Source organism: Hippoglossus hippoglossus, chromosome 24 (assembly GCF_009819705.1).
Source record: "Hippoglossus hippoglossus isolate fHipHip1 chromosome 24, fHipHip1.pri, whole genome shotgun sequence".
Lineage (NCBI taxonomy): Eukaryota > Metazoa > Chordata > Actinopteri > Pleuronectiformes > Pleuronectidae > Hippoglossus > Hippoglossus hippoglossus.
In genome coordinates, this window is record NC_047174.1 from 10,634,354 (window position 1) to 10,658,897 (window position 24,544).

At 40.3% G+C, this 24,544-nt stretch overlaps 1 protein-coding gene across 3 annotated transcripts; it reads right to left on the reverse strand.

Annotated features, from left to right (window-relative positions):
• Positions 1-1,706: 1,706 nt before the first annotated feature.
• On the reverse strand, positions 1,707-21,543 carry hbs1l (HBS1-like translational GTPase). Of its 3 annotated transcripts, XM_034579311.1 has the most exons (18): positions 21,347-21,543; positions 20,651-20,719; positions 20,117-20,242; positions 19,726-19,965; positions 10,410-10,518; positions 10,076-10,320; positions 9,051-9,216; positions 8,407-8,524; positions 6,973-7,119; positions 6,507-6,581; positions 5,664-5,781; positions 5,101-5,169; positions 4,894-4,998; positions 4,371-4,461; positions 4,005-4,113; positions 3,772-3,872; positions 3,214-3,358; positions 1,707-2,656 (listed from the first exon to the last, which is right to left on the reverse strand). In XM_034579311.1, the coding sequence occupies exons 1-18, from the start codon at positions 21,387-21,389 to the stop codon at positions 2,645-2,647; spliced, it is 2,088 nt and encodes a 695-aa protein (XP_034435202.1). In that variant the 5' UTR covers positions 21,390-21,543; the 3' UTR covers positions 1,707-2,644. The 3 variants fall into 3 exon arrangements, with proteins under 3 accessions (XP_034435202.1, XP_034435204.1, XP_034435203.1); XM_034579313.1 differs by lacking the exons at positions 19,726-19,965; positions 20,117-20,242; positions 20,651-20,719; positions 21,347-21,543 and adding an exon at positions 12,070-13,135; XM_034579312.1 differs by lacking the exons at positions 1,707-2,656; positions 3,214-3,358; positions 3,772-3,872; ... (9 more) ...; positions 10,076-10,320; positions 10,410-10,518 and adding an exon at positions 16,378-18,948 and having other exon boundaries at positions 21,347-21,521.
• Positions 21,544-24,544: the final 3,001 nt, after the last annotated feature.

Sequence of the window (24,544 nt, forward strand, 5' to 3'; positions counted from 1 at the left end):
GTTATTCTCTCAGGAACAAGTGCCCATGGCTACAGGAAGGATAAAAAGAAGTTCCAAAGCAGTTGTAATTTACCTAACTGAAAATGAAATGGACTTCAGTGGCCTGTTTCAAAAGCATCTCCAGTTATGTTTGTTGGGATGTATTCTTTTAATTGTGTTCAGTTGGTGTAACATGGGCTAACTTGGCCCTATCCATATTGTGTTAAATTGACGGATCCAAAAGTGGACCAGAAGTCAAAATAATTAGATCGTGATATGTCCGAAAGCTCCAAAGTAAAATGACCTTGAGGATATAAATCCAATTTGAAGTCTCCTCTGCCCAAGGTCAGGCCTCTCTCTGCTTAAAGACTCTTCCCATTCAAATGTTAAAGATTAAACTATTTAACGGCCAAAACTAAATTCTGCGTCGTGCATTCCCAACATGCAAGTGGACACAGTGGAAAGGCAAGAACTCGACAAGCAACGGTGGCTACATTCACATGAACATCAATATTCTGATTGAAACCAGATTAAGACAATAGTCTGAATAAGACACGGTCGTGTAAAACTCATTTCCTGATCACCTTAAAACCAAATGAGGTCATGCTTGAAGCAATAAGTCAACTAAGACGTAATAAACTGGAAGGGCACTTGAAAGGCGCATACCTCCGCTGATTAACAAAAGTACTTCCTTGACCCCTTACCTTATTCTTTCAGTAGTTTTAGCGTAATTCTGCTGAAACACAAACAAATGCATGTGTCCAATCAGTGTGTGGAAATTGACAGACAAGTCTGTGTGAATGGGAGATATGTGGAAAATATATAATTGTGATTTAGGGCATAGTTTGCAGGGTTGATACCTGAAGCTGTGGCAGTTCAGGCATTCATTCATCATATGATGCAGAAACTCTTGTGTGCAAACCACCACATCATAACACGACTTCACACTTGATTCGCATTCAGGAAATGAAGAGGTTGCTCTTTGTTAATCAGATCTGACACCTACGTCGAACATTTGTAACCGATTACCACGTAAATGATATCTGAGAAACACGTCTCGACCGTCCCCTGGTGCGTGGCTGCAGTATGTCATAAATCTCCTCCTCCACGTTAACAGAAGGGACATGGACCTAAATAGTCAAAATTCATAATTTTTTCCTAAAAGATGGTTCCTATCATTTTAGTTATCGCACTGATGTATTTTCAAGTGCAGTTTGGTTTTAATAGTTCATTACATGCTATACAAATGGGGAGAAACGTCATGATTGACGGCTGAGACTGACTCGTGATTGGTCGAGCGCCTGTAATGAAGGGACCCCGATTACACGGCTCCTTCTCCTGATCGCTACAGTGCAGATATCTGGCTCCAAATGACATCATCGCAGTAAGATGGCAGCGTTCGTATCAGGGAAATTTTGGCTTCATTTCTGGATCCATTTTTACGTAGAGTCTACGATCAATATAAACATCTGTAGCCGTTAATTATAATGTCTCTTTACTTCTACTCCAATACAGGAGTGTGTGTTTTGGGATTAATATATTTTCAATGATCTTTCATATTTTTCTCACTCGACCTAAACTGAAAACTAGAGACACTCACCTCTACATTTTCACTGTCTAAGTACTTTCTGATGGGGTTTTCAAAATTGAAAAAACTTTTAAGGATTTTCACAGGTGGGAACACACGGGACCCTTCAAAGGGCTGAAATCAAAACTCAAACCACAGATTTCTGATGTCATGTTTCATTTCGCATCATCTTTCTTCACCAACATGTCCAGTTTAACACAAGAACAAACACAAATACAGCTCCTTTGACCTCCCCTCCTCAATTCAGCAGTTCTTTGTCAGAAAAAAACAAAAAAGCCCTTCCAACAGCACGTAGCCGCTTTTCTGAAACTCTCCTTTATAGGAGCATTTCAAGTAATTATCTTCTGTTAGCATAAATCATTATTCCGTCTCTTGATCCAGATGGAATTTAAAAAAAAATTGTTTCCCTTTTTTGTTCGCAAACTACTCTACGTCAGTTAGAGTAAACATATAGATGTGTTTGTAGACCTTCTCCCTTAAGCTATGGAATTTTAAATGAAAACATTTAATGGATTTTTAAAAAATAGTTTGCCCTCAACTCCCACATGACACATCACATTCTTTCATTTCTAACTTTAAAATGAATTTCTTGAGGTTGCAGTTTTGATTAGAAGAGCCCTATTGAAAAAAATTACCTGAAACTGAATCATCATTCTTAAACTTTACATACAGCGAGGGAGAAAGGTGGACTTTTAAATTACTTAAATATGGCAGAAGCACAGCTCATTTATTTGTCCTTGCTTCGTATCTTTCAGCCAAATTCATAACAGCTCCTTCAAAGAAACAGTGAAAATAAACACTGTGGAAGTCTCAGTGTGGTCAGATTGTCTTCCAGGGGGGGGGGGGGTTAGCTGGCTGCTCAGCGTCACTGTGTGAAGACCTCGGGCCTCTCGCCTCAGGGTCGCTGTCTGATCGGAGCGGTCGGGGGAAGCAGCTGCTGCGCTGGATGGAGAGATGGAGGGATCGGTGAGATGCTCTGAGTCCATGTGGGACATGACTTTGAGGAATTGCACTTTGTCTCTGGCTGCATGCAGGCTGCAGAGCGAGGCCTGAGCAGCTGTGTGTGTTCACGGCTCTTCATTCTTTGATCTGAAAAACAAAAAAGACACAGCGAGGACACGTGAGCTAAGACGCTAGTGACATCTAGTGTCAGTTCTTGATAATACGAGATACAGTGAACAGTAGTGGTTGACAAATATGGGTTCGATGCAAACGTAGGTATTTAAATTAAATATATAGCCAATATTATAGTTTTGTTATTATTTTTGGCATCTTTCAATAAAAATTACAAAATTAAATTAACTTTAATTTAACATTATTATAAATATTCAGTTTAACACAGTTTACACCAAACTACAATGACAGGTGTGAAAGTTGCCTCAGACCAAAATTGAGTCAGACCGTAAAAGGTGGTCTGGGTCCGTGTGAAATCACTGGAAAGTTCATACTTTGTAAGTTTTTCCATTCAAACTGAAAGACTATTATTAAACATGTTGAAGTCATACCCACCCATCTACAAACCAGTCAAGTGTAGGTAGACACAGAAGTTTTTGTATCTAGTCATTTAAAACACCAACTCGTTTTGTGGAGTAACACATCTACAGGACAATATTTTTGGCTTGATCCTTCTTCAAGTTGCTCTTTACCTCGGTGACGACCCCTGCAGCAATGGTGGAGCCCACGTATCGCAGCATGAAGCGACCCAGCTCCTTGTAGTCCTTGTACAGCTCTAATGACACCGGCCGCTGGGTCTGGACCTCCACGATAGCGTTCATACCTTTACTCAAACATCTTAAACGAGAACAATGTGGATTCTTACTAAATAAACATTCTGAATAATATGAAACACTTCTGGAAAAGGAACTATCGACTGTTCTGTGGTTAGATGTCTTTTCCATTTAACAAAAATTATATATAAAAACTTCTGCTTTTATATTCTAGATTATATTAAGATTCCAATAACAATCTACTCCATTGATAATACCACAGGAAATTACATAATAGTGTTTTTAAACTCTATGATTCATTTTCCAGCTTCAGTGCAACACTTGTTTTTAACTGGGGAAGACAGACAGACACACCAACTCTCCATAAACACAGTATACACGAAGGGAGATGCTGACGTATATATTCATTTAACACCATGTAAGGGTAAGTAAGTATAATTGCAGCTGAATGTATAAGCTCCCCCCCCCAACACTCACTTTGGTTTCTTCTTGAGGACTTCACCGCTGCTCTTGTGTAGAACACTGATCAGTTTCCTAATGGTGGCTGGTTCACTCACTGTCTGGTAATGCAACAACACCTAAACCGAGCAAACACACACACAGCACCCTAATTAACAAACATAGACATACAACAAAAACCTGTGTGCAGTCATCATGAAAAAGTCTTCAAGTAGTAGTATGAGTGTCAGAGTGTGTTTGCCTGGACTCACTGGGAAGCCTTTTGTGATGGGCACCTCGATATTGAAGAGGAGGATTCGGGCTCTGAATCGAGTACAGACTCGAATCGGCTCCTTGGGATTACAGACCACGCAGCCCACGCTGGAAGGAAGCACACATCAGAACATATAGCAGATAAACCACATCTAAACAAAGTCAAAACACCAGATCACATCACTAGAAAAAAGTTACAAGCGCAAAACAACTTACTGATACACTTGTGTCTGGTAAAGGTGTCTCATACAGTAATATTGAGTGATGTTATGTAACTAGTAGCATTCATCGTCATCATGTTTTAACGTGGAGTAAAGTACTCTTTTCATTACAATACTGTCATTGGTCATATGTCACTTGTTTACTTCATCTTGATGATGTCCATGCCGGTGACCGTCAGACTGACATGGTCTCCTGCTGCGGCCCAGTCCAGAGCCTCGTCATGGAGAGTGATACCTGCAGTGGAAGAAACAGTTACTACAGGTGCTCACCACTCACTCACTCACTGTGTGTTTTATTGTAGCATAGCTTAGTCTTTGTTTCATATCATGTCTAATGAAATGAACAAAAAAATAGAGCTTTATTTCAGACTCAGGTCCATGTATTATGAAAAACTAAAGTAAATAAAGGACAAAATGCAGAACAATATTATAGAAGTACAATCATCACACTTTACAAATCCACAGGGATGAAAAAGGGATGTTTGTTCCGGTGTTGCTAAAAAGAAGTTTTGTAAAATACTCTCATTACTAACACTCTGAAATCATGGCTTTAGAAACCACATCGGCTTCAATAAAGAAAATGCGGCGTCAGCCACATAGATTAAAACTGTAGTACCAAATTCGGCCTCAACAGGAGAAATGGCAGCAAAGACACACGGGTGTGTACCTTTGACAGTGCAGGTTTCATTGGGAGGCATGGCCAGTATTCTGTCCCCAGTCTGAACATAACCCGCCTCAATCTTCCCCGTGACACAGAAGCCTGAACCCTGGTCTGAGGGAGAGAAGGCAACATCAGTTATGACTTGAATTTAAAAGAAAAAGAGAAATGAAAAGGGACATGATCAAAATCGTATGTGTGCGTCAGTGACTTTACCTTTGAACACGTCTGAGACGCACAGTCTGAAAGGTTTGTCTACAGACCTCTGAGGAGCTTTGAATGCATCTGAAGAAGAGAGAAAAAATATAGAAAAAGAGGAAGAAAACAGTGAGAAGTGCAAAGGCCAGTTTATATTCTGAGAAGCCAAGTGAACGTCATGATGAATCATTTTTCACTGGTACAGGATGAATAAATCTATATTCGTCTTCCTGGTAATGAGTCCAGATGATCAGCACTTTAGCACTGTGTGAAAAACAGACTGTGCATAAAACTATAAAGAACTAAAATCTGTTTGTTTTCAATTATCCACCCGTCACTCTGTGCCCTAGTGAGATATTTTTGAAGAATTATACTTAAAAAATAAATGTGGGTTAGCTGAAAGAATTATCTGCAGCATTTTTAATGCAGGTAAACCTAGTTTAGTTAAATTATCCTTTGTATATTTAATATCGATCGATGTGACCAATTTGTATAAAACCCTAAATTTGTCAAAAAGTGTTGAAAAGTGTCAAAAGGGATTAAACACTTTGGGCAGCGTCGTCCAGGCCAGTGTGCATTACCAATCTGCTCCAGCAGGCTGAAACCAGAGTACCAGGAGGTGAGCTGGGAAACTGAACTCCTGGTGGTAAGGTTTTCTCCCGATAGGCCGCTGGTGGGGACGTAGAAAACATCAGACTCCTGCAAAAACAGATAAACAGCAGTTTAGGCCATGCGTCTTCTCCTCAAATATAAAACAGACTTCCCTCCTGGCAGGTCTACCTGCTAGTGCCATCCGACCTCTGCAGCTCATCCAGAATGCAGCAGCTCGACTGGTCTTTAACCTACCTAAGTTATCTTACACTGCACCGCTCCTCCGCTCCCTTCACTGGTTACCAGTGGCTGACCACATCTGTTTCAAAACACTAGTACTTGCGTACCGTGCTGTGAACAGATCGCGTCCAGTCTACATCCAGGACATGGTCAAACCTTACACCCCAGCCCGTCCACTCCGCTCTGCCAATCGGCTTGTTGCTCCCTCACTATGCGCTAAACACTCAACAAAATCACGACTCTTTGCTGTCCTGGCTCCTAGATGGTGGAACGAGCTCCCCATTGACATCAGGACAGTGGAAAGTCTACACATCTTCCGTCGCAAACTAAAAACATCTCTTCCGACTATACCTTGAACAATAAAAAAAAAAGATATATATAATAACTTAGCGATTTAGTAGCACTTATATACATATAGCACTTTGTAGTTTGGCTTTCTTGAAGAAAATTTCTTGATTCTTGTTGTTCTGGGTTTGTACCCTCATGGTTGAATGCACTTACTGTAAGTCGCTTTAGATAAAAGCATCAGCTAAATGAAATGTAATGTAATGTAATAAGATGTCAATATGTCGTGTGACCCGACGCTGACTCACCTTGAATCCAGCCTGCTTGAGAAAGTGGCCGAGTTTGGAGATGATATCTTGGAAACGCTCTTGTTGCCAGTTTACCTGAGGATTGTACACATCAAGAAGAAAAATACACTGAAAGTTTCCCCTTCAGCAAGGCTTTGAAATGGAAATGTGTCAGCAACAAGCGGCAGTAGAAAAACATATACACAATCACACAGTTCCTTAAGGTCACATTCTCTACTTATTTAGGTGTATTCAGTCACGGATCTATTCTATGAGAAATTCATGACTTCACTTGATTTTAACAGCAAATCCTAAGTTCTTAAATCTAAGGTTAATATTTCTAAAATATTTCACAACTGCTCTTAAATGATTATATACTATATTTTTGGTCAAATTAGCCACACAGCATACTGTACTTGTAGCATTAACAAAACATCCCCCCCCCCCACACACACACAGTGAGTCAGTATAGTGTAGCAGGTCTGACCTGGTCCATCTTGTTGACGGCGACCGCCAGCTGAGTGACGCCCAGCGAACGCACCAGCAGGGCATGTTCTCTGGTCTGACCACCCGCCTCAAATCCTGCCTCAAACTCTCCTCTGCTGGCATCCACCACGAGCACGGCCACGTCCGCCTGGAGACCGAGCAGACATAGGGGAAAGATTAGGGGGTTTCCTCCTCAGGAAGTGAAATGCTGTTCTTCGTGCATTAAACCTTTATCTATGCTGAGATAATCTGCAGACATGTTTTTTGCTCTACTTTGATGATGACGGATATTTAAACTTGTAATGTGTTGAAAAGCAAAAACAGTGCACATGCAGCAGTGAAGAGAGATATTGGAATTCAGTTCTTCTTAAATTAATGAACAAATGTTTTACTTACTAATTACAGGCTTATAAACATTCCTCTTAACCTTCAGAGCGTATGTCTGACTGTTGCACGTTAATTTGCCTCAATAGAAACCCCTTAGTCACTACATGAGGAGATTGAAGGTGAATACAGTCATATGGTAAAAAGAGAAATTACATGTGTGTCCCAAAAAAGGAGACAGACGCACACGCCCAATGTCGATAAAAAAACCTTCTGACAGCAACACCCAAAACCACAAATGTGACTTCAAATAATGCCGAAGGGTGTGTCAGGCTGAGGGAGGGAGAGGATTATTATCAGCTAACTCATACAAGTATATGCAGAGGTACTAGAGGAGTCTCAATGTTTTGTGAACTAATTGTATCAGCCGATATCGATAATTGTCACAATATAATTTTGGTTTAAAGTTGTTTAAAGACAGATTTTTGTTCCTGAGTGAAGGTTGTGGTTTTAAACTCTTTTATATGAGCAGAGGATGACAATCATCATTGTTTTTTTCAAAACTGAGGATGATTAATTATGTGTTATATCCTCACTGTGCTTTAACAATGCATAACAAATTATGAAAAACAATACATTGATATATATTAAACCTTGTTATATTGCTATTGATGAAAATTATGTAGTATTGAGTATTAGTATAGTGAGATCTTTATTTGAGGGAAACTGCCAAGAAAAGCAATTCCAGTCCTACAATATAATCCATAAACACTTCAAATTATGTATAAACTACATACAGAAATGTGTCATTACTGAGTTACATACTCTATTATAGAGGATTTTACCCATATCCCTTTGCACAGGATTATAAGGAACATTGCCACAGTAGTTTTGCACTTGCATTACATTGGCATACACTGGTCTCGAGTATTGAGCTATGATTATCTTTATAACTTTTATCTCCTATGATTTTGACTTTAACCTCCTGCTGATCTACACAGTCCATTTCATGTATTGATGTAAAGTAGCATTTAACTCTAATTTCACATTTCTATCACTTAATTGAATCCTTTTTAAACGGTGCAAGCTCCTGGACTTTGACATAGTTTACCTGTGCAGCTCCAGTGATCATGTTGGGGATGAAGTCTTTGTGTCCGGGTGCATCCATCAGAGTCACCACCTTAGAGTTGCTCTCAAACTTGGTCATGCCGACATCCATCGTCACACCTCTGGAGAAAAGACACAAAATTAAGATAAGTATTCGGCCAAGTAAAATAAAAAAAATATCATCTTTAGTGTAAACAATAATTTAGTGTGAAAATATTGTAAATGAAACAATCTGGTGGATGGTGTACTGAGTACTGCCCAATCAGAGGATATAAATATGAAGCTTTGGTCAATTTATGGGCAAAGCTCTCAGTCTGTCGTCGTGTTGCGCATTTGCTTCAGAAGATGCTGATAAGTGAATATACAGTACATTCCCACCAGTGACTTTCTGTTTATAGCATATTTCACTTCTGTTTCACTGTGGTGACAACAACAAAGAGGGGGAAAAGGGACATGTATTCTGAGATGTGAAAATGTGTACAGTTACTAACCAGCCTACACATAAGAACTAGTGTAGGAATGATTTGATTCTTCTAAAGAGGAAACTAGTGCGGGCAAACCATTAATTGGAGAAAAGGAGGAAGAGATAATGAATTTCCCCTGATGCATGTTTTTCTGTTTGTCTGTGGCTTCACACTCAAATTGTACCTGTCCCTCTCCTCGCCAGTTTCATCCAGAACCCAAGCGTAGGCGAAGGAGGCTTTCCCCGCCTTCTTCGACTCCTGCTCGTACTTGTGCATGGTACGTTTGTTGACGTTGCCCAGCAGATAGAGCAGGTGGCCCATCAGCGTGCTTTTACCTGCGTCCACGTGACCTGCAGAAAAGGGAATGATGTAATTCGGATTTATCAGGATGTAAAAAGAAAGGAACTGATGAGAAAAGGGGGCTTGGAGGGTGGGGAGGACAGGAAGACTGTAACAAGAATGATAAGACAGGTATGGGGAAGAGATAATGTAAGATATGGCAAAGGGAAGCCACAGATGGGAGAGGAAAAGAGGCAGAATTGCTCAAGTGGAGGGAGGCAGACAGAAATGGGGGAAAAGGATGGAGGGTGAGATGGGGGAGGGGGAGGTAAAATGAAAAGGTTTCACAGGCTGTGGGAAACTAGAATCACCTGCACTCCTGAAACTAGCAAGTCACCTTTTTTAGTGTAACTGAGAATGAGTGAATATGATTGAGAAACTGCACTGTTCTGTCATTCAACTCGTGCCCCTCAAGTGTATTCGTACCAAACAGGGAGATTCAAAATGATTCAACATTACGTCTTAATATCAGAATAATTGAATAACGTTCTCCAAAAAAATGTATATTTAATATGTGGTCTTATTTTTTAACCACACTAACCTTGTTAATTTCAATGTGTACCAGATACACACTGTTTCAAAAGTTTGAAAGAGAATGAATTCTGGAAGAAATCTTACTGCAGGATAGATTCCAACAATTTATCCCGAGGCTGCAAGGAGCACAACTTAATAAAAATTAAAAAAAGAGCCTCGAAAAAACTTTGTAACTGTATTATAACACACTTACAAACTTGCTTATGGTAAATAAAAACATTTGCAATACTTCCTCAATAAATTTCACTGTAAGCCAATGTGTCACTGTAGGAAATCCCCTAAACTGCTAACACATGTTGAAGTGGTGTTTATAAGTGCTGTGAACTTTCTTCCTACCTATAACCACCAAATTTAACAGAGGCTTGCCGCCCTGTCTCTTCTCCAGCTCGGCCTTAACGTTGATGGATTGCCGGGACTTCCCAGTAGAGCGGCCTGGCGTGGAAACCGTGGAGGTCTCGTCTCCATTCGACCCTTTGGACGGGGTCTCGGGACGTTTGGAGGTGGCCTCTGTTGCATTTGTTGCGTTTTCCGGACTGCCGCGGCGGCGAACTGAGGCGGTGGCCACGCCGTTCTCGGCTGTGCTGAGGAGAGAGAATGGACGAGTTTAATCACAATGATTTACTGTTTTATTAGATCACTGAGTATTTGAATGTTGCAGAGTTTTAAATACCTGGGAACATCGAAGCCCATGGTCTGCTTCTTGCCAGAGACGGTCATGCGAGCAACTTTAGGAACCACTTCAGGGTCCAGTTTACTCTGAGACACATCTCTGCTTTTAGCTGAAGAGGAGAGGGGAACAAAAGGCACACTTGCTCACAAACAAAGCAAGTCATCATTCACCGTGCCCTCTAAAAAGAGACAAATATTGGATTGTTCATTTAAAATTGGCATAGAAGGGACCTGATACACAGGACTGTAAAGTTCCTTCCACTTTTGACACTTGCAAGCAGATTTTTCGCAGATTTGTAGGTGACACTCGCTTAGACAGGGTTTTCTGATTTATCATCATGTAGATGTAGAAGTTCACTCTTCAAATAATCAGATTACAGTTGAGTCGATGAGGCAGCAGATTGAGCATGAGTCTCAACTTTTTCATAACTCTTCTTTTTAAAATGCCACACATCTAACACTACCTGCATCTGGTAACATAAAATACATGGAAACATTATTAAACACAGAAACGGCTTATTCGTCCATGCACACCACCAGAGGATAACACACTAACGCACCACTTCTAACTTCTTTCCTGGTGATAGTTGCCAATTACTGGCATGCAAAAGCATTTGTACATTCTTCAGTGTTAGCATATGATCCAATCAGTTTCACTCTCACATGCTGCAGAGAGATTTGCTGAGGTCAGTGCTTTGTCATCCCTGTCCCAAGTGGCCTTGAGTCACAGTCATATCGACCTGCTACTGATTCATTTAGACTGGGTTGCACAGCTCAGCCTGCTGCACCCTGTGTGCGTCTGTGTGCATGTGTGTGTGTGTGCGACGCCGTCATCCTGGCTCACAGAGGGTTAATTTCTGAAGTGGCCGTTACATCCCATCTTCACGTAAAGAGAGCGGTGTGACACAGCATTTTGCAAAATGAATCTTCAAAGCAGGTGTTGCCTCAGTGTGTGTGTGCATCCTCTCACACAACCGATTAAAAGAAAGTTGCAGTCATAGGAACTATGAGGCGTACAAATACCCCTAAATGGTTGATATGTAGCAAGTTGAAATTTGTTGTAAAATGTAATTTCCATAGGTTTTCTGTTGGATGGTATGAAAACAGAACAAACTCCCACACACTACACACCACATTTCAGTTCAAGAACCTTAAAGCAAGGAAAAAGTCAATCTAACACTTGTTAACACTGTTAAAGGTTTGGTTAAGCATGAATTTTAAGGATTAGTATAATAATAATCCCATCTGTGTGCCCCTGCAGACTTCATGCAGTTTATTCATCTTTTTAAAAAAATACCCTGGGGGAAAATGAGAGGAAATGGAGGTATGAATCAACAGAATTATTAATGGACTTTCTCTAGTCAAGCTCTTCTCTGAATGACTGGCTCTGCAGAAAAAAAAAGTCCCTGTCATTCTGAAACACTGATACAGAAGCCTGGCAGCTCACTGCACTCTGAAGAGGCTTTAGCGCCATTTGAAGACAGTTTATTTTCCACGCACTGATCCAGATCAGCTAGAAAAGCTGGAAAACAGGGAAAATAAATGCAAAGCTGCGTAAAATATATTCTCCTTATTTTTGAACAAAGGTTAAACCTTTAAAGCTGCACATCATAAACGGTGATGGATAAATCAATTTCTACACAGAAAGTTTGGAAAACTACCTGTACTTGTAAATGATGGACCCACGCAGACAGGCACTTAAAAACAGCTACAGATCTTCAACACCATCATCATCATCACTGAATTCTTCATCTGATGGCGTTCTTTCCTGCTGTAGGCCACAGCATGACGTGCAGCGGCAGTAAGAACCCAAACTCCTCGTCCCTACGACAGTGATGTTCAAGATTCTACCATCTGTGTTAAATGGGACACCAGCCGCAATGTTTTGAACCCTTTAGAATATATATTAATACGTTATATATAACATAATAAAGCAGTTGGGATCAGCAAATCAATATTTTAACCTGGGGTGACAGGTGCTTTATTACACCCCAGCTGAGATCTTCAGTGATTAACACCCAACTTTTGAAGTAAAGGAAAAGGCTGCTGTCAAAACACTAGAATACATTCGCAAACAATCGACATGCAAGATAATCTTTCTTCGGTCTTGCCTGGGGGCAGCGTTAACAGTGGGGGTAGCCTCAGAACGACTTAACAGGGCAATCAGGTAGTAAGGCTCGGAGCAGGATCTCTCTGCACTGTTTAGATTGGCAGGTAAACAGTTAGCGTCCTCCCATCCAGGATTTCTCAATCATGGTGGACCCTTGCAGTGACAGGCAGTGAGTGAGTCATCTGTACACCTTAGCCCGAGGGCCCAACTGAGCACAAAATAAGGAGTCCGCCCAGGATATGCAAATACGAACACTTCCACCACTACCCCCCCCCCAAATACAAACAAGTGTCTTTTAATGTCTACTTCACTGTTTCAGCAGCATCGACTACACATGCTCCAAATTTGCGGGAAAACACACTTTCTTAAACCAATATTCAACACACAAATTTAACACTAATCTGTTAATTAAAAATGAGATATCTTGGATTGTGAGTCTCCCCACCACTTGAGGCCGCTAAAGGCTGTGAAAGGTAAGGTTTTTGTTCTTGGTAATTTAAGACGCCACAGTCCTCATGTGGGGGGAAAAAAGGGGAAAACATTTCAAATGATTCAAGTATTGTATCTGAGCCAGAGACAACATGACTGTGTTAGAATAAGCTTCATGTTCAGATTAGTTTTGTTTCGCTATTACAAAGAATCATCTGGTTCAGTATAGGGAAAAAACTCCTTGTCCTCTTTTAAGCCTCTCTTAAAGACACATTTTATAGGTCTGCTTTCTCCTGGTTGTGATCGTACAAACTATTTTCGAAATTTTGTTGTTTTATTTTATCATGTTTTAATTCTTTTCCCTTCTGTACCATGTTTTTTTGTTGTCAAGATCTACTAATTATTCTCTGAAAACTCAAGGAAAATGATGAAAAACGCCCTATCTCACAATGTTAAAGTGAAATAAATTCTTCCCTGACCAACACCACATCTTTAAACAAAATGTTAAGGTATCTGTCAAGTAATTTTTGCGTAACAACAAACAAAAACCAGTGAAAACATAACGTCCTTGGCAGAGCATGTAATTCCAACTTTATGTTACTGTACCAAAGTCTTTCACCAGGAGGGACAAAGTAGCATCGCCTGTTAGAGAACTAAAACACACATTATAACACCCCATTGCACATTAGAGCTTATTTTTCTTCTGAATTATCAAAATATCAGTCAACCCGAAATAGTAGTTATGATTCCATTCATTTTCTTTAAATCACGTCATGAATGAGAATGACTTTAAAAGGAATTGAGCATGCAGGCTGAGGGAAAATCTCATGGTAGGACCCACCAGACCACTGTCAGTGCCACCACTCACCATTTCGTAACGTATGCTCTACAAACACCCACTCAGCCGTCTTGAGTCACAGCAACTTCCAGAGAACTCTCACCTACTGTTTGAGAGTATTATTTCAAAACACAGCTACAGTGAAATCTTTGGACACCCAACCACTGCACACATTTCTATCATGTAAAGGCACATTTGGATTTATATTGTCCATCAAATTAATTAAACAAGTCAACCTGTTGTATGTGACACTATGGTGCAATCCCTTTGCTTTACTTTAAGATTAGTGGTGGCTTTTAAGAGTGACACATTCAGAGCTTCCAAAAAATGCAAGATGACTGGTATAAACCCTAAAGATGATGCCATACCCATTAATAATCTTTAACGCTTGTGCTCTCAAACAAAGCCGTCTGCATTCTGGAAACTCAAGACAGATTTATCAACCAGTGAACTACATTTCCCATAAGGCACAGCAATCATACTGTGAGATTGTACTTTTTGTAGCTCTGCAGAAATATGCTGTTCCCATGTACAGCACGGCTGCAAGGTGAGTACTACTGAGATCTCAGTTTTGACTCATACCTGTGTAATCTCATTTCTACGTAGCCGCGTCTCAGCCGCAAGAAGCATCAGAAAATCCCTCTAGCCTGGAGAATGTTACCCTTTCCAGTTTACAGGAGGACAAAGGAAGACATCAGCTGCTTCTATTTTATAGGCAAGACTTTCAAAATTCCATGCCAAGTCCTGCGATAACTATTACGATCGGGACTTTGCAAGATAAAATGTAATAAAAAGTAGTTTTTCATAAAGAGTTCTAAAACCCTGCACCGAAGACGTCATCACGGGACCAACAACATACGTTCGGGCAGGAGCCTTTAGCAGAACACAAATTCAACTTAAAAGGCTTCAGAATAAGATTCTTAAAGTCAAACAACGTAGAGCTATATACTTACTCACCGCCATTTCATTGTATTCAGGTCAGGTATTTCATAGTACAGAAAAATCCCCATAACAAAACTGAAAATCGAGTGGTTTTTGCTCAGACAATTCACTGCTTAGTCTTGGCTAGAAATTAACATCCTGCGTTAATTGGGACCTTCAAATAATGGTGCAAATGAATCAGAGGGTGACCAAAATCTGAAGTTACTATCTGTTGCTGTACACTAATTCTACATATTGGGTGTTTACGATGTAGGGGAAAGTGAATAAGGGAGTAAGTGAACAAGGAAGCATGTCTCTTTGAATCTGACTGAAAATCGACAGAATTGCAATTCACACAAAAATGTAAGAAAAGCTACAATTACTGGGCCTCTGCAAAGTGACTCAGGTACTAATTGAATGATAATTATCTCTAAAGACAATGTGCAAAAGGTAACTATTTAGATAAAGAGCTATATCTCTTTATTTCCCTATAAACATACGATACAGACAAAGCAGTCATACTATTGACTGTCCTTATGCACCTGCTTTCTTTTGACCACTTGCTGTGACTAAAGATGGTATTTTCCATTGTCTGCACCTCTTTACAAAAGAAAAAAGTGTGTGCAACAAGTAGGCCTTGTGTGGCCTGTAAAAGACACAAAACGATTTGATCTGTCAAGGCGTCTGACAAAGCTGTGAAAGTTGAGAGACGTGATCAGATTTTTCCTACGTAGGTGGTGTCAAAGAGACGCGGGGAGTAAGATGATCGACTGCTGTGTCGAGTCGACGTGTGTGCTTGGGGTGACATTTTCTCCAAGAGTGCAGCTTCCTGCTCAAACCCACACACTGGCTGGCCTAAAGAGAAAAGGGACAAAACTGTTTATGGGCAAAACCACAAGTTAATAAGAGTATGTGATCATTTCTAGATGTCCCCCAATGTCTAATCGAAAAATACTTATGTCTTCATTCTGAAAACAGACCACAGAATCCCTAATGCATCTGATTATTTCCAAATATCATGATGCTCCCAGCACTACACAGAGAAACCTGTTTGACTTCTAATATTTGACTTGTCATTATTACTACAGTCTGCCCTTTGTTAAGTATCATTTCCTCAGGCTCTTCCGACTATGTTTGACACCCTGAGGGTCCACTTCACTCACCTTTCCACACCTGAGTTAGGTTCGCACACATCTGACTCAAACCTCTTCACTCAAAAAGTGTTCTCCGTACAACAATTTGAATTCCTCTATTCTTCTTCTGCTGCCTTGTAACTACAGTACACACCAGCATCCTAATATAATGGTACCTTATTAAAAGTATATATATATTTATAAAAAGTCACTTCTTTAGGGGCTAGATTCTACATTCAAACCAATACCAATGACTCACACCAGAAATATGAGATGACTTAAGAAACCCTGGCCTCCCCTAAAAAGTGCAAACACTGCACCAGATACATCTTCAAAATACCCTCAACTCAACCCCTATATATTAGGTGTCATAGATATTCTGTGCATGAGTTTAACAAGTAAGAAAGAGAGTGCTAATTTGACTGTTGGATACATTTAACACCATACTATATGCTTTCACACTCTTGACACACAAATGCAGACTGACACACAACCGGGGGGGGGAGGGGGGGGGGCTTACACCCAGACAGAGAGTACATAAATTCAGTCATCTTTATTTCAAAATTAACAAATTAACCTCTGGCAGCAAGTGATGACAAACCCAGTGTAAATCAAACCAATATGTACATTGTAATATTAAAAGCTTTTAAGAGCAAAAAAAAATTGCCGCTGCTCTGAAGGTATTTATTTTTGACTCATTCTGTACACTCTTTATTCATAGTGCTTGAATTCATCTTCAACTCAGTCTATTTCAAGCAATAAAAACATGCCTGTGCGCAAGTGTGTGCGTGTGCATGTGTTCTCACTCTCTCATGGGAAAATCTCCAGGTGTCCTCTAAACCAAAAAGTCAACCCCATGATCTCAAACACATGCAGCAGTAAACCAGTACAATGGTTAACTGATCCATATTCCAATCGCTGCAGTGCACCTGCAAACAAAAATCAACCTCTTTTTCTCTTTTGAGGGTTCATGCAGCTCAGAGTGAGAAAAAAGAGGCCCTAAGAAAAAAAACATACATTTTCTTTCATTTCTGCAGGTTAAGATTAAACTAGTTTACTATCATACAAACATTTAAAAGCCTATGGCCATTTAAGCATACAAAATAAGACTCAGTGTTTAAAATATAAAAAAGAGAAGAAAAGGATAACTACAGTAAATGAAGAAATCTTTCTAAAAGTTGTTAAAACACTTTAAAAAATATTAGCTGCAATCTATTGGAAGCTGCCAAACTGGTTTGGAGGAGTTCCATTTTTGACCATAACATTGTTGTTCTGTGTGTAATACAATAGTAAAAATTTGTTTCTGCACCTCTATAAAAAAAATGCATAAATTCTATAATAATACGGTTTGTAGCTGTTTTTTTCTGTTTGTGTCTCACTGTTGATCACAAAAGTTTATACACAATACATGACTGATTGAGGGACACAGTTACAAAGACTGATGACCCTGAGTTTAGTTCAGTTCAGGAGCAAAGGCTGCCAGAGAGATTTAAGTTTCTCATCCCAAGTGCGTCAGTTAACACCAACCACCGATGCATCTCAGTTAGGTGTTTGTTATTTCCGCTCTTCCTCTACCTGGTGAAAGCCTTTTGCTGATTGGCACGGACGATGTCGTCGGGAGACAACGTGTCGAAGCGGAACGGTACAACTGGTGAAAGTGGGGTGAGCTGCTCTTTGGATTTTTCCTGCGGTTTACAGAGGAAGGCCTGGTAACCACTTCCTGTCCGATGACATCTTATTTTTCCCTTTAATACGTTCCTCGTCCTCTTCTGTTGTCTGCGGCTATGAGTCGACAACGTGATCGCAAATACTGAAGGTGTAGCAAAAACAGACGAATCTAAACCCAAGGCAACTGGAGATGATGAGGACGGTGAAGGGAGATTGTCGTCGAAGAGACTAGGGCCCACTTCATGTGATTGAGCCATGAGTGCGCTTAAATCAATGGACTCGCCCGGTTTATGCGGCCTGGAGTTCTGGTGGTATGGTTTGTGGTCGAGCGTACACTTGACGCCACCTTCTAAAGTACTTTCTGGCGACACATCCGCCCTCTCTGGTTTTGCTGGTGAAAGGAGGGAGCTGAGGGAGTACTGTGACCCATATGAGGTGGTTGAGGTTTTGTCTTGGTGTTCAGACGCCAAACATGAGAAAGAGAGCAGCTCGGAGAGGCCAGGTGCTTGTTTCAGTGCATTTGCAGGAGATTCAGTGCTGATGGGTTGAGGGGAGGCTGAGGAACTGTTAGTTTGATGCGGCAAAGCTAGCTGCGACAGTGAGACTGTCCCACCCAGGAATGTAGAAGTAATGTTGGTTGGTTTAGAAAAGGTAAGTGTGTCTGCAAGGCGTTCAGTGTTCTTAGATGGACAGTGAATGTGTGTACTCATGTTTTGGTGCTGAGAAGCTAGCTCAGACAGTGACGTACCCGCACAGTTTCCAGAAACAATACTACTGTGCGGAGTAGGGAAAGAGTCACCGATTCTTGGGCTGTGGTTTGAGTGCTCCTGGATTAAATCTGCCAATGATGGGCTTCCCTTAGGATCAGCCCTTGTGACTTTGCCTCCAGTCCCTGATGCCCCTAAGAGCTGATTGTTCTGAAGGACAGAACTGAGAGTCCCAAACCCAGGAGGAACAGCCATAGAAGAGCTGGACGTTGTTAGTTTAGGGAGGTTTAGTGACAGACTACTAAGTGAAACTGAAAGGAGCGAGGGAGCTGAGCTGTTAGACGCTGAAGACGTATTTAAAGACGCCAAAGTTCCCAGTGAAAGACCACTGGGATTTAACATGCTGGATGGAGGTGAATTAGGTCCCATGCCGAGAGCACTTAATGAGGGGACACCCAAACCTTGCTTTGTGTCAACTACTGCTGTTCCCTTACTCTTCTGCTCATACTCAGACATGAGCAGTGCCAGACTGCTAACACCTAAAGCAACCTTTTGACGAGTGACATTTTGATTTTCAGAGCTGCTGAACACTAGGTCCGGCTTATGTTGAGATAAGAGTTCATGCAAGTTTGGTAAACTTGCTGGTACGCTTGGTGTTGTACGTTTGCACCCATCAGACTGAGCTTTATGTTCCTTGGATGTAATGTCAGTGTGAGAAGCAGACAAGAAGGCTCCTTACCTTACAAAAGCCAATTTCAGGTGTCGTAGAGGAAAGACAGGAGGCCAAACGAATCATATTATAAAGGTGAGAAGGGAAAAAAACAGAAAGAAGGCACTTTGTTAATGATTTGCATTTGAGTGACTTTAATTCATCATCCCACACATTTGTGAGTAAAGAACAGTGGTAGCTACACTTTCATATACACAATGCTAATGAATCCAAGTTTAAATGTTTTTTCTTCAAGTATCTTCTGAAGAACCCACCAATATTCGGTCAAAATATCATGATAAAGTATTAGATTTTATAAGACTATCTGAATCACAGCAGTGATTGTGCAACAGTCAAGTTATTGTGTTTCTCTTGTGTTATCTTAAAATCCGTAACTCCTGCTTTGTGAGAAATAATTCTTTCATTCCTCACAATAATAACAGTTTCTTTTAACTTGCAGGCTGGACTCTAAAAGTCAGAACTCTATTGTTTTACTTACACATGTTTCTTAATTATATTTTATAATTTCTATCCTTAATAATACTTAAGTGAGCATTGTTTGTAATCAAAAATAATAATTATGGGATATTCAAAAACATTAGACATGAGTAGCCACATGACTAGAAAATACATTTATTATGAGCTAACTAGCTGTGAAATATCTCAATCATTTTTAAGATTGGATGAAATGTTCTGTAGATCCTGTGCCGAGTTTGGAAATTCTCTGACCAATATCGAAACAACCATTCTCTAATGTAAAACTATTTTAGACAAGTCTGGGACCAATAAACTCCATGTGTACCTTTCTCAGCTGTGGCCGCTTGTTTGGTTCTTTGTGGAAGTGGAGCTTTCTCCTGGCCAACTCTTGCTACCACATCCGTGTCAACATTAACTTGGGCTGTTTTAGCGTCTTCAGACAGGACTGCATCCAGGGCCTTCTGTGGGTCAAATCCATGTCTTATGGCGGCCTGGCTCAGGACTGAATCTGGTACTGCTTCTCCCAGCACTGTCCGCATATGGTCCAGACACGAATACAACTTGGCTACAAAGTCACAGACATAATATTTGTGATCAAGAAATGCATTACAGGGTAAACAAACATTATTATATTATTAAACCAAGAAAAATAAAAAAGATACAATTCAATGATCTTTGTCATTTTTCAAATCATTGCATGAACTCAATAACATTACCTTGATCAAGAGGGTCAAGGTTGTGGCTGACAGTAGGGGAGACAAGAACCTCTTCATCTCCTTCCTCTTCTAGAGGCTCCCCCTTTGGAGCTTGCCTCTCTTGACGTGAATAGATGAACTGATTTGCTGAATAAACCAAAAACATTCTTACTTATTTGACAAACTATGGGATGTGAAGTCTGATTAACACAGTCAGATACAAGATTGCATTATTTTCATTAATAAGTATTGTAGTTGTTTTTAACTTTGAAAATTATACTGCTCATATTGTAGTATATATTACTAGCTTTTCCTTTTACTGGGAGGAAAAAAACATCCTCTTGTGTATGAATGTTGGCAGTTCATCAGAGAACATTCATACTTGTTGATTTCAATTTTGAAATATAATCTGATTCAAAAGATTGGTTTTACTTTAGTTAATGATGTGTTTATATATGTAAGGTGTTTGGAAGCGCCCTGTAACACAATTCATCCTTCTTTAATTACTAAATCTTCCTTAAGTTCACCAAGAGCTCTGCATTCACTGACACCAACCTGTTGTTGGTGATATGCAGCAGTAGTCATCGTCCACAGACTGTCCGTACACATCGTCATCATCAAAGTCTGGAAAAAAAGAAATGAACCTGAGCATCAAATGTGTTTCTTCTCCTGTGTCTGACACAAACATTCACATGTACAAATGTGTTTGTGGTAAAGAGAAAGACTCCTTTGTGCCTGCTGTAACTTTGCCTTGTCAGCAGTTTAACAGAATGCACAACAAACAGTACAGGGGGAGCTAGGTGATTATCTATATTCAATAATTGTACAAAATAGGAGGCTTAATAAGTTAATAAAATGAGGGAGTGTCTATATATATTATCTTGCAATGAATCAGAACCTACCACAACACTGGAAAGTTATCTAGTTAGCTGGCTAGCTCTCATTTACTTTAGTAAACAAATACATTAGCTACAATAATGACTAGCTTATCATGCTAGCTTGAGTGCTACCATAAAAAACGTTAGCCTCACAGCTTGGATATTTCAATGTTTTCTAGGATAACAGAGAACATTATCTCGTGCCAGGTGCCAGAAGGGACACGACAGCAACATTATGTAAACTAGCTAGCGTTAGCCGCTAATGCTACAATTGACGAACAGCGTAATGTAGCTTAGCGGCTAACGGGTTTAGCACTCTGAGGCCTAGCCGTAGCGCTCAGCACGTCACCAACAGCTCGCTGAGGTCGTCTACCTTCATCGTAGTTGTAACCTCGGACATTTCTGTGCCGAGACATGTTGGCTGTGTGTCCTCTCTGGGCTCCAGTGACAGTGTGGGGCTCACAGACTGTGGGGACATGTGTCTCACTGTCTCACTGCCCGGCTGGCTGAGCTGCTGCTGCCGCTGCTGCTGCTGTTTGGTTGACGGCAGCAGCCAGGAAAGGGTTAAACTCCGCAGCCTCGGACAAGAATGCATTAAATCAATAAATATTTTTAACTGATTCCTTTTTGATTTGTATCTTTGTGCTTGGTGGGCATTAATATTATTAATAACTTTTTTTTAACTTTTTTTCTTCTTCGATGACATCACTTCCGGTTGCAGTTCCACCAATGTGGCCTGGGTCTCCATCTCCATCCATCCTCCCATCCACCCATCTATCTATCTATCTATCTATCTATCTATCTATCTATCTATCTATCTATCTATCGCCTATTCCCATTGTTTGTACATTGTAAGAAATAGTTTGTAACTAAATTTGATTTCAATAGTACATACACAGACTTTTTAAAGACTTGGTGAATTAACTTTATGTAACCAAATGTAAAGTGTAGAGTGTCAGTGGACTTCTGATGAATAAAGTTTGTATATTTTTATACATTTGTGTGTTACTCTTGGGTGCAAGCGCACAGTCTGAGCACAAGCAGAGCAAATCTAAGCACAAGCAGAGGCTATCTGAGGTTTTGAGTGAGAGCATTACAAAACCTGAAATTGAAATAAATAAGTCCTGCTCTCAAACTGAGAGACCACGCTTTAGATAGAAAAAAAAAAACTCTGTGCTGAATACGGTTGCAAATGACCTGCATACACAGAAACAAACACTGGTCCTTTTTATGAGGAGACACTTGAATTTCATATTTGTGACCATGTGTTATTAATGTGTTAGAGGAAGGCACAATATCACAGGTGAACACTGAAAAGTGTCCCCTCTGCACAAACCTGATTTCAGTTGAATTGTTCACAATCAGGACTGAAAGACACTTACAGGTTAAAATCCTGCCTGTGATCTTGAACACCATTTTTTGTTAAAGGTTATGCCCTATGGTTAGAGACCAGCCCATCTGAGCCCACACTCTACACCTCACACATACACACACACAATGAGTGACATCATGTTTTCCTCCTATCTTTGTACCACAAGAAAAATATAGCCCATCTACCACAAAGAGGAAATAAATAAGATGTGTGTGCTTGTGCATTCACGCAAATGTTTGTGTAGACATGTTTTTAACTCTTTGCACATACATGCACATGTTAGTCACAAATAAGAGTGCAGATGTACAAAAGTGGGATTTTGGATCCATTGTGTCGTCCTGAGCTCATGTACAGTGGCTCATGTGCCAGTGAAACAGAAGAAGATGAAAATGACAAAGATTAATCTGATACCAGTGATGCAGGTGAAGTAGACTTACGTATCGTCACGGGGAAATGAAATATGAGGTTTGGTGTGTCTCCCCGAGCTAAAAATAGAGCGGAATAAAGAAAGACAAGTGCTTAGGTAATTGTAAAGACCTTTTCACGATGAATGGCTCATATTGCAGGTGGCAGTTTGACAGGGAGCAACTTCAATTGAAAACAGAAGGGTATCATTCATATCAGGAAGGAGGGACGTTAATTGAGGAGCTTCTTTATTTATTGTGCCTTAAGTTTGACTTTTGGGTAAGCGTGTGCGTGCCTGTGTGTCTGCGCGTGCACATGCGTCTCTGAGTGGGTGGAGGTTTCCCCTCTAAAATTCCACTTCCTGTGTTTTGAAGTGTAAGTTGCACATCTACATGTCAAAACAAACAACTGCACATGTACCCATGGAACACACGAACACACACACACACACACACACACACACACACACACACACACACACACACACACACACACACACACACACACAAAGATGCTCATGTTACAGGGTCACACAGGTGACAGAGAGGGAACTCTTTCTCTGCATCACTTAAATGTTTCTGGGACATTTTAAAACCAAAGGCCTCAAACGGCATCTGATCTGTAATGGAAATGGAACATATTGCTTAAAGTAGAAACAGTCTCGCCAATATAAATTGTGATAGGGTTTGTAGATTTTCCCTTTCACTGTTCTCTTTAGTCTCAAGTGACCAAAATAACTTTTTTTCAGTTTTTTTGTTTGTTTTGTCTACTGATGAAGTCTCTCTGCTTTCTTTATGCTGTCAATTGTCGAGATGAATTGAATTTGTGTTTGTGCAGCCGGAGGGCTGATGTGTGAATTTTCACACCTCTACTCAGGATCTGAACATTTGTTTCCTCTGAACATCTTTGAAGTGCACTCTGGTCAAATCTGTGCTGCGGCCGCAGAGTTTGCAAAAAGTCTGTTCTAGAGCGGAATTGGTGGCAGGCAAGAAGGATTTAAGAGAGAATTAATGTTGGACTGATTAGATGGATTAAACAGATGGATGGACAGATTGGTAGAAGAATGACCGGATCAGTGGATAGACGCTTTTAAAAATAATAAGTATATTATATTAATATGTATGATTAATAAACCTATTCGTTTTTAACAATCATATTTTCTTTGTAACTGAAGTCTATGCAGTTCAAGGAGATGTCAAAACATGGTTGCCAGCAGTTGGATGGTGATGGTATCTATGGAAACAAGTGAAAGCAAAGGATTGTAAATCTGTCAACAACAGCATGTAAATCTGAAAAAAACAGACTAATCCTGGTGTAATTGTAGGAGACAAAGCCTTGAGTACAAAAGGGGGTGAGGGGTGAGCTCCCTCCCAAAAGTTGGCAATGGGTATGAGGTAATGCTTTACATAATTTTCCAAAGGCACAAGGCATCATGGGAAGAGGAACTCACCTCCGGGGGGAAAATGCAAAACCTACAGCCTGGGTAGTCTTGGACAGGTGGTTCAAACAAATGGAGCCAATAAAGAAACACATGTGAGGTCCTTAAAGTAACATGTTGTTAAATGAAATGTAATCAAAACCAAATATTGAAACTAAATTTATATCAGTAGTGATTTGTTTGAAGACTAAGACTAAATTTCATTTACACATTTCACATGTAGTACTTTTTTTTGTGAAGTAATGTATTTGCATGCACATAACCATACAGGATCACATTTACTATGTTTACCATTTACGGGATCAGGTTTTTCTCAGTGCAGGCCTTTACATACACACTCACGAGCAAATACGCAC

What these genes read in the sequence shown, in the direction of transcription:
- hbs1l (XM_034579311.1), bottom strand. Translation starts at nt 21,389, where the DNA reads ATGTCTCGGCACAGAAATGTCCGAGGTTACAACTACGATGAAG. An exon ending in ATGGACATCATCAAGATGAA is followed by an intron (nt 4,114 to 4,370) that starts GTAAACAAGTGA and finishes GCTTCCTTCCAG; the next exon opens with CGTGGGCTGCGTGGTCTGTA. An exon ending in GTCCTCAAGAAGAAACCAAA is followed by an intron (nt 3,359 to 3,771) that starts GTGAGTGTTGGG and finishes TTCTCGTTTAAG; the next exon opens with ATGTTTGAGTAAAGGTATGA.